This window comes from Phoxinus phoxinus (assembly GCF_949152265.1).
Source record: "Phoxinus phoxinus genome assembly, chromosome: 8".
In the NCBI taxonomy this organism is placed as follows: domain Eukaryota; kingdom Metazoa; phylum Chordata; class Actinopteri; order Cypriniformes; family Leuciscidae; genus Phoxinus; species Phoxinus phoxinus.
This window is the reverse complement of record NC_136883.1, coordinates 16,130,473-16,144,313: the sequence shown is the minus strand read 5'-3', so window position 1 is coordinate 16,144,313 and position 13,841 is coordinate 16,130,473. Positions and strand designations below refer to the sequence as shown.

Below are 13,841 nucleotides of genomic sequence, written 5' to 3'. Positions count from 1 at the left end.
CTCCTGCTGCACAGCTGACCAAAGCATGCACCTGTTGTTCAATCTCAGAACAAACCTGTGAAATATGAAAGATTTGTGTAATCAGATTGACAAAAGGTCAAATATACTATGTTATAAAACACTTTTTATGGAAATTTTAAAGAAATCAATAGTTTATAAGGATTTTGCATCATCTTACCAAAGTTAATGGAGATTTAACTACCTGTTGAGCATTAGAAACACACACTTACCTCCTTTGACCCATCTCCTGCTGCACAGCTGACCAAAGCATGCACCTGTTGTTCAATCTCAGAACAAACCTGTGAAATATGAAAGATTTGTGTAATCAGATTGACAAAAGGTCAAATATACTATGTTATAAAACACTTTTTATGGAAATTTTAAAGAAATCAATAGTTTATAAGGATTTTGCATCATCTTACCAAAGTTAATGGAGATTTAACTACCTGTTGAGCATTAGAAACACACACTTACCTCCTTTGACCCGTCTCCTGCTGCACAGCTGACCAAAGCATGCACCTGTTGTTTGGTCTCAGAACAAACCTGTGAAATATGAAAGATCTGTGTAATCAGATTGACAAAAGGTCAACTATACTATGTTATAAAACACTTTTTATGGAAATTTTAAAGAAATCAATTCGTACAACCTCAGAACAAACCTGTGTGGGTTCAAAATCAAATACTAACACTTCTCCACATGTAACTGTAAACTGTGTCTTTAAATTAAAGTAAAAGGATTATTTCAATCTGTTAATACCTTTCTTCTCCATGGCCAGTCAGAATCTCCATAGTTATACGTTATCTCTTCCCCAGGACTTATGTCCTTTACTGCAAATAAGCACAGATGGGGCTTTCCGTCCACTCTGATTGTTTTCATTTTGCTGTTGGGGGTCACATGATCATCATTGACGATTCTCCCTAAAGAAGCATCTTCTCTGGCAGCATCAACCCTGAAACAGCAAGAACATAGTGCTATCTCCACGGTGTAATATTGACTGAATCATACAATAGGAAAGTTTCACAGAATAATAATAATAATAATAAAAAGTTAATTCTAGTTTACCACTGCTGCATCAGGAAATGCAAAGTTTATACATACCACAACTGTTTTCCATCACAACGAAATTCAAATAAAAAAACTTCAAGTGCAGCATGGTATACTCTGTGCCTTCTTTCATATTCTTTTTTAGATATGATTTCCCCTCGATATTCAATGAGGAAATCTCCCTTTTGAAAGTGGCGACAGCTGAACACTCCTCGACCTAACCAAGAGCAGATCAGTCAGGGTAGAAGTTAAAACAATACTTAAAACATAGACAATTGTGTTACTCACCTTTAAATGAATTTATGTATTTTATTTCAAATCCATCCTTATCTTTGAGCATGGAAGAAAAATATGCAGCTTCATCCTTTGGTTTTAGTTTGGCCCTCCGGGACCTTGTTCCTGCCATTTCCTGCAAAAGCCAGATGATGTATTTGGTCACTTGATGAAATTATAATAATTATATGTTTTTTTTAGACATCACTGACCTAATCAACAATGAGTTTATACTTTTATTTGCTGTAGAGGGCTTAAATATAAACAATAGGGATCATTATGTACTACTTGCAGGTCAGTAAACAGCACCAGTGAAACAGGAAAGCATCTTAGACCTTACAAATGTGTTTAGTATTTTTAACAATCTGAAACATGCTGCTTTTCTCCTTCTCAACTACACTGTGACTGTCACTAAAGAGAAACATTATGATTATGGCTATCAGACTTTGTTATCAGACAAAATTTGCATTTCATGAAAAGGTTCTCTAAACGAGCTATTAACCTAATCATCTGAATCAACTAATTAACTCTAAACACCTGCAAAATATTCCTGAGGCATTTAAAAACTCCCAGCCTGGTTCATTACTCAAAACCGCAATCATGGGTAAGACTGCCGACCTGACTGCTCTCCAGAAGGCCATCATTGACACCCTCAAGCAAGAGGGTAAGACACAGAAAGAAATTTCTGAACGAATAGGCTGTTCCCAGAGTGCTGTATCAAGGCACCTCAGTGGGAAGTCTGTGGGAAGGAAAAAGTGTGGCAAAAAACGCTGCACAACGAGAAGAGGTGACCGGACCCTGAGGAAGATTGTGGAGAAGGACCGATTCCAGACCTTGGGGGACCTGCGGAAGCAGTGAACTGAGTCTGGAGTAGAAACATCCAGAGCCACCGTGCACAGGCGTGTGCAGGAACTGGGCTACAGGTGCCGCATTCCCCAGGTCAAGCCACTTTTGAACCAGAAACAGCGGCAGAAGCGCCTGACCTGGGCTACAGAGAAGCAGTACTGGACTGTTGCTCAAATTTTGCATGTCATTCGGAAATCAAGGTGCCAGAGTCTGGAGGAAGACTGGGGAGAAGCAAATGCCAAAATGCCTGAAGTCCAGTGTCAAGTACCCACAGTCAGTGATCATCAGCTAGCTATCAGGAGATTTTGGAGCACTTCATGCTTCCATCTGCTGAAAAGCTTTATGGAGATGAAGATTTCATTTTTCGGCACGACCTGGCACCTGCTCACAGTGCCAAAACCACTGGTAAATGGTTTACTGACCATGGTATTACTGTGCTCAATTGGCCTGCCAACTCTCCTGACCTGAACCCCATAGAGAATCTGTGGGATATTGTGAAGAGAAAGTTGAGAGACGCAAGACCCAACACTCTGGATGAGCTTAAGGCCGCTATCGAAGCATCCTGGGCCTCCATAACACCTCAGCAGTGCCACAGGCTGATTGCCTCTGTGCCATGCCGCATTGAAGCTGTCATTTCTGCAAAAGGTTTCCCGACCAAGTATTGAGTGCATAACTGAACATAATTATTTGAAGGTTGACTTTTTTTTTATTAAAAACACTTTTCTTTTATTGGTCGGATGAAATATGCTAATTTTTTGAGATAGGAATTTTGGGTTTTCATGAGCTGTATGCCAAAATCATCAGTATTAAAACAATAAAAGACCTGAAATATTTCAGTTGGTGTGCAATAAATCTAAAATATATGAAAGTGTAATTTTTATCATTACATTATGGAAAATAATGAACTTTATCACAATATGCTAATTTTTTTGAGAATGACCTGTATACAGTATATGAAACCTCTACAGACACCTACAGCAAGGTTAAAACTAACAGCAGGTCTGATAAAACAACACCGATTACCCTTACTGTACTATTACAGGAATAACCTTCACAAAGAACTGTAAACAATAGAGCTCCGGACGCCACGTGACCTATTCTGTTTACCCCGCCATTTTGGCAGTAAAGAGGCCGTACGAGACGAGCGTGAACGAATGACGGCAGCATGAGTTTTAAGGCAACAGAGTTCACTGCGCACTTTAATTAAAAAGATATAGACCTGTACATTAGCCTGGGTTTCCCCATACTGCCTTTGCGTAGCGCGATTTTATTCTCGCTGAAAGGCAGTCTGGAAACCATGGACCTGATTTTCGCCTCGTTTAGGGAACCAATTACAGAACGGGGAGGGAGCAGCAAGACGATGACGACACAACTAAGCAGTTTGTTTATGGATTCAACATGGCAGCAGACGCGAAGCTACCTTTTGATGCAGCCTTAGATATTGTTCTAAGTAGTTTAGAACGCAAGTTTATTTCGAAAAAAGAGCAGCTTTTGGCGTCAGCTTTTGGCGTCTCTACATACGTCATCTGGTATAATGGAAACGATTGGCTATGAGCTACGTACAGGTGCATTTGATAGACATTCTAAGCACCCAATAAACGGCGCCGGGCATTCGTAAACCACGCCTCAAATACGAGAAAATGCGCATGTGGTTCCCAGACCCAAGTCTCAACGAGAATTGGGTCTGGCGTTAGCCAGGCTACCTGTACATAGCAAAACTTAATAGATTAAACATAACAGATCCCTATAATGCCCCCGGGGTGCTTTTCATGTGTATTAATAAAGGAACTTATAGCTTTCCTGAACTGCAGTATCCTGATATAACGTTATATAACTAACGTTACTTCATTAACTTTTCCTCGGCCTATTCCGTAGACTCTTTAAAGGCCTACAAAAGCCTGTTTTTTTTTTATGTTTATGGACAGTGTGTGAAAATGTGAGTTTATGTCCAATCATAAACCGGTGGGATAATGTATCTGATATATATATATATATATATATATATATATATATATATATATATATATATATAAACATAAACTGATATTAGTTTACACATTATCCCACCGGTCACAATTGTGACTGAACATAAAAAAAAATTTTTCACACACTTTCCATAAGCATTTAAAATGCTTTTAAATGCTTTCCTCCACCTGTTCTGGAATCCAGGCGCACAGCAGCTGTCCACCATGTTGAAATAGTAATTGTTTTGAATTAGTATTCGACCCGACCGCTATCGATAACGCAAAAGCCGCTCTGGTGCTCTCCTGGTTGACTGCCAAAATGGCGGAGTTTAGATTGCATGACGTCAGCCCCCGGAGCTCTATTAAAAGGATCTGATCAGACACACAAATAGTTTACAACTAAACAGCTGTGTGCCCTGAAAAACCTCAAGTTCACCATTCCCATATGAAAAATACTGTAGTAGACTTCTGTACTATAGTAAACTAGAGTAATAATCCTAGATACAATAGGTTTTTTTAAACTTACCATAGTAAAAATTAAAGAATACTATGGTTTATCAATTCACTAATATTACAGGATACTGAAGTGCATTAACAAAGTGTAGTAATCACTATTATACTAACATACTGCAGTAAACTCCAATTTACTACATCAAACACTACAATATTTGTCCATTAGGCCTTTCATAGATTAACCCCATTATCACAACACTGAACTGCCCAGATAGCAAAATAAATATGATCTCAATCTGGCATCATGAGTTATTTAACCATTAGCCATTAACTTTTAAACCCAAAACATACATAATACAAGCGGTTTAGTTATTGCTTGTTTATTTGTCAGACTAACGTTAGTAAGTCAATAGTTAATTCCTTATATATCCTTATATTCCTTATATTTTGTGAGGAAACGCTAGATAAAAGCTTACAAACGTGACCAAAGCTAGTCTGTTTTATAACGTTAACTAATATAATATACTGTTTTATTGTTTATTGAGTTTTATCATCAATCTTACCTTAAGTGTCTTCAGGGTGACTTGCTGATTATCTCAGCCGGAAGAGACGCGGTCGGAGGTGGGGGAGGGGAGGAAAATGATTCCAATGATATTGCTTCTCTGTGTTTTTATTTTTATAGTTGTGGTGTGGACTTTGTTATTCCTTTATATTTAGATCTATTTTACAAACATATCTTTATCGTTATTGTCCTTTGTGTGAATGGCTAAAACACAGTGGTTAGACAAAACCCGAATTTACAAGGACTTCTCACCTTTCAGCCAATCAAAACCCGCGATTCCATTCACAAGTGTGAATATTAATGAGGAGGTGCAGTACCAAGACCCACCTGCAGGAGCGCAGTTCCGATACACACTCTTAACACAAAGTCCGATGATTGTGAACTATAAGGACTTTTGGAGAAAATTTGAATTTGAGCTCCTCCCACATGTAGAAGCACTTCTACGTTGTCTGAATTATGAGGACACTGACACTGTCCTCATAATCCAAAATGTCCTCGTAGTGTGGCGTGTATTCATATAAAATGTCCTCGTAAATCACAAAAACCCACACACACACACACACACACACACACACACACACACACACTTTAAAACCTGTATGTAATTGCAAATTATCTAACCAACATAAAATGTACATTACTGTGGCGGAGAGTAAATAAAAACACTGCGATGCACAATATATCCGTTGAACGACGCTTGCGCGGATCAGCATGAGCTTGATTTTCGTCTTGATGTTGCGCACACGCGCTGAAGGGGAAACAGGGGAACTGAATTCTCCGGAACACCGGCACTATTGAGACGACCGGGTGCTCCTGTGTCGCGGGTCAGGGAAAGTCCTGCAGTCACGCAGCGGCGATCTTATGGAAGGTAGGCTAATGAATTTTCTGTTCAGTTGTCTGTTTTATATACAGTCTATGGTTCAGTGTCATAGCATACTAACGTTAGCTGTTGCCTCGTTTTGATTAGATTGCTTTCAGTTTATTTTACATAGACAGCAGTGCTAAATGTTTGGGATTAAACTAACGTTACAATTTGATATCAAAACGTTAACTGAACTGTTGCCTACCTCATAATGTTGTTTAGGCTTGAAGTTTGACACATTGTACCAATCTCATGTGTACTCACCGAGCTCTTTGATGCAAGTCACATTCAAATTTAAGCTAAATGTCATTGAAGCTTCAAGTTTATTTTAGGGCTGTCAAAAAATTAATCGTGATTAATCGCATCCAAAATAAAAGTTTGTGTTTGCATAATATATGTGTGTGTACTGTGTAATTATATATATATATATATATATATATATATATATATATATATATATATATATATAACACACACAATCATGTATATGTTTAAGAAAAATGATATATGTATTTCTTTTTTTACATGTTCAAATGTTCAAATAAACTACAAAAAAAAAGTTATGAACGGTCTTAAAGAAAAAAATTGGATGACTAACTTATAAGACCAGTCTTTGCAGTTTATGCAACTCTCCACTGCTGATGCCATGTGCCTTTGCCATGTGCCTTGCGCTGCTTCTTTTATCACTTGTTGTATAGTTGTTTTTTATATGTTTATATTCTATCTAGATTTTTAGGCTCTATTGTTAATGTTATCTGTATGAGAGTAACTCAATTTAAATTATCTGTATGTATGTACTGTACATGTGGAAAAACTGACAATAAAGCACACTTGACTTGACTTGGTCTCTTTGTTCATTCATGAACACTTACCTGAACTACCTACCTGCTGATTCCACCGGTAGAATCCTCTCTCGAACTGGCCAACCATCAAGTCAAGTCAAGTCATCTTCATTTATATAGCGCTTTTAACAATGTAGATTGTTTAAAAGCTGCTTTACAGTGATAAACAGATAATTTAAGGTAACAGAGATTGTTTTGGGTGTATAGTGGTTCTTGAATAAAGATATTTTCCAGCTACAGTTACTCAAAGTTACTCAACATCACATATTAACCTGTGATCGCTAGCTTCAAACTAATTCATTGCTAGCACAAAACGCTAGTATTTCGCTAGCCTGTTAGCGTGCTATCCGTGCGCTCTTTATTTATTTAATTTGCTCGTGCCAGTCAACAAACACGGTAAGTCATGTCTTCTTCTCCTCTTATTGTCACTTGCACTTCATGTAACATGTATATCATAGCTTTCTCTGTCAGCAGGTTTTACATGTGATAAATGCAGGGAGATTATCAGGCTGATGGAGAAGATTTCAGAACTAGAGACACGCATCCAAACTTTAATTGAGGATAGTAAGAGTGCAAGGGCTTTAGATACTGCTTTGGATGCGACTAGTTTAGCGAACACTGTACATTGTTCGGTTCCAGCTGAAGTAGAGCCCGTGCAGCAGGGCAATTGGTTGACGTTACGACGCTATAGTCACGGGACAAAACACCGCTCTTCCGTTCCGATTACCACAACAAATAAATTATCCCCACTCAGTGAAACACCCACTGAGAATCCTGTTTAATGTGCCCTAGTTATTGGCGATTCTATTACACGGATCGTGAAAATAGAGACAACAGCCACCGGTGTCACACAAAGCAAAACATCAAAGCAAATTTAAAAGTGCTGGCTAATGCTAAACGTAAATTCTCTAAGATTATTATTCACGTCGGCAGTAATGATGTTCGACTCCGCCAGTCGGAGATCACTAAAATTAACGTTAAAGAGGTGTCGCTCGCAAGTATGATGTGAGGCACTGTAATTTGCTCTGGCCCCCTTCCTGTTCGCAGGAGTGATTAGATAGTTAGCAGATTGTGTTCACTCAATGGCTGGATGTCTAATTGGTGTCCGTGAAATAATATAAAATTCATAGACAATTGGAAAAGTTTTAGGGGGAGACCTGACCTGTTGAAAAGAGATGGTACTCATCCCTCCTGGGATGGTGCTGCTCTTCTCTCTAGTAATATGGCATATAGTCTTAACCCTCTGGGGTCTAAGGTGTTTTTGGGGTCCTTGAGATGTTTTGACATGCCCTGATATTTGTATTTTTTTCAGTAGCTTATAAACATATTAATGGCAAAGGTGTAATTCATACCTGCAAATTAGTCGCTTTTCGGAGAAAATCGCCGTTTTGAATGGGAAAATGTCATCCACGTGAATCGTGTAGATCCAAAGAGTTTTTATTAAAAAAAATGGGGGGGGGGGGGGTGTCTTCACGCGAGTCATTTGGCCAATCACAGTCAAGATAACGGCAGCGCCCGCGCCCCTGGCTGCAGGTTTACCGCGAATGAATGGGGGTGATACATCACCCGAGTCATTTGGCCAATCACAGTCAAGATAACAGCAGCGCCCGCACCCCTGGCTGCAGCTTTCCCGCGGATGAATTCATGCTTTGGACACTGATTACTTTTGAGTTAAGTCCTGTTATCTGTCAACAATATAATTGTTTTCTCTAACGTTGTTGTTAGTTAACATGTTTAACATTAACGTTATATTGGTAAGTAAGTAAGCTTGTCGGCTAGTCAGCTAACGTGAGATCAGCAAATTGTGTTGTTACTGTTAGCCTACAATGTTAGTTCAATGTGTAGAATTGGCAAGGCTATCTCCTCCACTGCATTAGTGTTAATTTCGTTGACGAATAATTTTCATCATTTTCATCAACGACATTTTTCACAGACGAAAACGAGACGATGAAGTAAATTATAAAAACTAGTTTAGAATGACGAAAATCTATTGACATTTTCGTCAACAAATAAACTAGACGAAAATGTTAGATAGTGATGATTTGGGAAGCGATCCATTCAGAACTGATGTCCTGCGTTGGTGGTAGATGCACACAAACTGTAACGAGCTGATGTAATTTACCCAGTGGGACACAAGTTGGCATGCGCTGCATGTCTCATCATCATGTCTCATCTTTTTATGCGCACGCACGCACACACCCGATCCGAAGCGTGCAGCCATAGACACACAGCGCGCGAGTACTGAATTGAGCTCCGTTTCATGTCTGAATGGACAAATACACACAACATTATGTCTAATTGTCGGTTTTGGAGAGTATTCAGGTAAATTATGTCGGTTATATCTTAAACAGTTGTGAGTGTAGGCCTGTCGGGTGTGCAATTCTGGATCCGCATGTCATTGGAAATGATCCGATGTCTTAAAGTGACAGTGGGTAATACGTTTAACCTAATGCGGTCTGTGTCCTTACTATTGATCAAGCAACAAAAGAAAAAGAAAAGCATTCACTGCTCGTTAATAGCTTTAAGGATTAATTATATTTAATTCATTTAAATATGTCTGCTTGAAAGAATAAAAAAGTATGTATGCAAGTAGTTATAAAGAATGCATATATCATTAATTGAAAAGAAGACTGTGTTCTACTTTAGGAAAAGTGGTTTTATTTATTTTAAGAATTTTTAAGTCACAGTAGTTAAATCTGTATCTGCTGTACATATGTTCAAACTTTAAAATCAATATATTAACAGCCTACAGGTTAATAGATGTTTTATCCGGGAGTATATGGGTTTGGAAATTTTAGAGACATTCTAAAGTAAAACGGGCCCTTGAAAGGCTTGCCCAGGCCAAAAGACAAAAATAATAATATTATTAACACTAGATCAGCTTTATTAAGGTTGTTTTATGTTCAGTGGTGTTAATAAATGTATAGTTGGTTTACCTCAAGAAAATGTTGTATTTTTTAAATTATTTTCTTCTCGGGGTTTGCAGGTATGGTAATTACACTCTATTTAGCACGAACATGGCTATCATAATATGTGAGCAACATGTATGTACACTGCAAAAAATGCTTTTCTTACTTAGTATTTTTGTTTTGTTTCCAGTCCAAATATCTAAAAATTATTAAATCAAGAAGCATTTACTAGAGAAGTAAAATGACATAAGAAATTCTATTTTGTTTTAAGATAAAAAGAAAGTAATTTAAGTAATTTTTGCTTAAAACAAGCAAAATTATCTGCCAATGGGGTAAGCAAAAAAATCTTAATTCGAATGGAAAACAAGAAAAAAAATCTTAATTCGAATGGAAACCAAGATTTTTTTGCTTACCCCATTGGCAGATAATTTTGCTCGTTTTAAGCAAAAATTACTTAAATTACTTTCTTTTTATCTTAAAACAAAATAGAATTTCTTATGTCATTTTACTTCTCTAGTAAACGCTTCTTGGTTTAAGAATTTTTAGATATTTGGACTGGAAACAAAACAAAAATACTAACTAAGAAAGTATTTTTTGCAGTGTACATGTTTGCATTTTTGAGAGAATATTATTTATGCGCGGTTATTCAAAAAACTCAAACTTACATTTTCTGATATAAGACCACAAACGACCAACTTCACATATTCCCACAATACTTTTGACTAATGGGTGTTGTCGGCTAAATTGTTTACTTTAAAATGATCTGAAAATCATCCGGGCTAATCGTTCACATTAAACAATAGATTGATTTAAATTTTGTAAGACACTTTTTGTTTGGTAAGGCAATATGCAGGTGGGCATGAATGATCCAACAAGTATGGGGTTATTATTGTTGCAATATTCCAAATAAATAGATTAATATTCACAAATAAATGTAAAGAGATTCACAAAAATGTATCGAATGCACAAATGAATAGATTAAGATCCACAAATAAATGTAAAGAGTTTCACAAAAAATTATAAAATTCACAAATAAATAAAATGAGATTTGCAAATAAATAAAACATTTACAAATGTTTTCTTATTTTACAAACACAACTCTGCCTGGCATTTATTTGTGAATCGGTTCCTGTGCATTTGTAAATCGCTGCACACATTTGTGAATCGGTTCCTGTGCATTTGTGAATCCCCTCACGCATTTGTGGATTTTGAAACACTTTTAGCGCAGACGTGCAGAGAAATCCACAAATAGGTGGACTCCACCCACCGCCTACTCAAGCCAATCAGATAACGGCCACATCGAGCTGGCCAATCGTAGCATGTTATCGCTTCAACCAATCACGTTAGGCTTTACACTCGGGGCGGGAAGTGGGAACTGACTGATTCTTGCATCAATAGCTGCGTTTACATGGCTCAATCCGAATGAAATCAATCCGATTAAAGAATCCGAACAAGGTGTTTACATGGACGACAAATAAAGTAATCGGATTGATGTGCGCGTTTACATGTCACAAGCTTTACATCTGATTTGATCGTTTTAGACATGCGCAGTTACGCACAATCAGTGCACTTGACGATTCCCGCCGCCGTTCCACGATGCGCATAACAGCCACCCTCTTACCATTGCTTTTTTTGTTTGTTTTAAAAATCAGATTTAACATTTACTTACTTCAGCTGCTAATTAGGAGACGACGAGCGCGTGATGTTGTGTGCCGTGCTGCTTGTATTTATCAAGCAATTAAAATGCCTCTGCCAGAGCCCAGAACAAGGCGTTTGTGGATGAAAGTCCGAAGCAAGGACTGGTGGGACAACGTTGTCTTGCACCACTTCACGGACGTGGAGTGGAAGGAAAATTTTAGGATGACACGACAGTCATTTATGACCCTATGTTCAATGGTTGAGGGGTACATGGCACCCGAGGAAATTACAGTGAGAGCACCAATACCATTGACAATGCGAGTCGCAATCGTGCTGTATAAACTCGGTAGCTGTGCGGAATACCGTGTCATCTCCAATCAATTTGGCGTCCATAAAAGCACAGTGAAGAAATTTATCTACATGTTCTGCAAAGGCATGGTGACAGGTCCGATAAAACAGCTGATCCAGGTGCCAAATGAGGAAGCATTGGAGATCGCCACGAGGTTTCAGGAGATGCACAACATTCCTCAAATAATGGGAATTATAGACGGAACACATATTCCCATCCTTCCACCTTCAGATGGATACAAAGATTTTGTTAACCGTAAAGGCTGGCCTTCTTACGTTTTGCAAGCTGTTGTTGATCACAAATTATGGTAAGCCAAATTATTATTTAGCATGAATTATTTGAAATGTATTTTCTCAAAATAATTAAAAATGTAAAAAAAATTAAGAATAATAACATATAATGCTTGTTTTAATAACTGCATTTTTGTTAACAATTGTATAAACTATTTGCATACTTTAAGTGGATTTAATACATATATATACACACACTTCTGTATAGTTTTTGGAGCATCAGCTGTAAAATGCCAGGCAGTGCTCATGATGCCAATGTTCTACGCCAGTCTGACCTCTTCCAAAGATCCCACCTGCTACCAAAGGTGAGGCTGGTGACAGCTTTACTTTTTAAAGGGAATATTAATTTAATAATACTATGTAATTCATTTTTTATTTTTAGGGTGTGAAGAACATCGAGGGACAAGACACTAGGCTTTTAATAGTTGGGGACCCTGCATATCCCCTCCTTGACTGGCTCTTGAAAGGATACATAAATTCTGCACATTTGACCCCTGAGCAAGAATCTTTTAATGCCTACCTGAGCTCACTACGGGTGGGAGTTGAGAACACGTTCGGGATTTTGAAGTCAAGGTGGAGGGTGCTGCTAAAAAGAAGCGATTTTCACTTCACCTTCACACCAACTGTGATTGCTACCTGCTGTGCACTGCATAACTTTTGCCAGACCGAGAAGGACAATGCCAACAGCAGGTGGTTGGAAGAGGCTTGTGACCTCAATGCTATCTATCCTCAACCTAACCACTCAGTGAATATGGAGTGCAATGCTACTGGTAGCAATGCAAGAATAGCTCTGACCAATTACATGTCCACCCATTTTCCCCTTCGTACAGGACATTTCCACTAAATGCAGCCTTTAAAAAACACCTCTGAGATGAAAATATAACTTTTAATGAGAAACAGTCTCATACAACAAATACAAGGTAGCTCTTAAAAGTGCCAGTGCAATACTTATTGCAATAGTTTCAACAAAAATGTTCATGTTAACAAGTGCAATAACAAAGTGAAGTTGCAAAAACAATTTTGTTAAACTTAAACACTTCACTGAAGTGACACTTAAACAAAAAAAACTGTTGAATATTTCAACTGGCTTACATTACTTTCTTTACAAACAGCTTCTGTCTCTACACAACTAAGACCGTTTTTGTTTTATTTAGTGCTGTTAAATCGATTAATTGCACCTAACATATGTATGTATATATATATACAGGTGTGTGTGTGTATATATATGTATGTATATATATATATATATATATATACGTGTGTGTATGTGTGTGTGTATATATATATATATATATATATATATATATATATACGTGTGTGTGTGCGCGTGTGTGTATATATATCTATAAATAAAACAAACTTATGTTAGATGCAATTAATTGATTTGACAGCATTAGTTTTAATTTTCTAATCTATAGGTCATGCAGGCTGTGATCAGAGCTACTGGTTTCATTGCCGTTTGGAACATTAGCAGAATAATGCACTGGCCTATTGTAAAAGTGGCCTGGGTAGTGCTGCGGAGGCTGCATATAAGGATTGAGTGGTGGAGCCTGTGCCTGGAAATGAGGAGCTGCTTCATAGGGTTGCGGAATAATACTCCTGAGACCATCAAATACTTGACCCAACAGACGTTCAGTTGAGCGAGTGCTTTCTTCCAGAAACCTTGAGAGTAACATCTCGTCACGTTGTTGATTTCTTTCTTGGTGTTGTTCAATTCTATCCAAGAAGGCTTTTTGTTCAGCTGACCAAACGTGCATTAGTTTGGCATAACCAGATGAGGTCTTTCGTCCTAAATGAACAGAAAGCTA

General features: G+C 37.8%; 1 protein-coding gene across 1 annotated transcript; it reads right to left on the bottom strand.

Moving 5' to 3' along the window:
• Positions 1 to 212: 212 nt before the first annotated feature.
• LOC307002379 (N-lysine methyltransferase KMT5A-A-like) lies at positions 213 to 5,642 on the bottom strand (the record flags this gene model as incomplete). Its single annotated transcript, XM_079619960.1, has 6 exons — positions 5,145 to 5,642; positions 1,334 to 1,454; positions 1,100 to 1,262; positions 758 to 950; positions 475 to 543; positions 213 to 299 (listed from the first exon to the last, which is right to left on the bottom strand). The coding sequence occupies exons 2-6, from the start codon at positions 1,449 to 1,451 to the stop codon at positions 213 to 215; spliced, it is 630 nt and encodes a 209-aa protein (XP_079476086.1). The 5' UTR covers positions 1,452 to 1,454; positions 5,145 to 5,642.
• Positions 5,643 to 13,841: the final 8,199 nt, after the last annotated feature.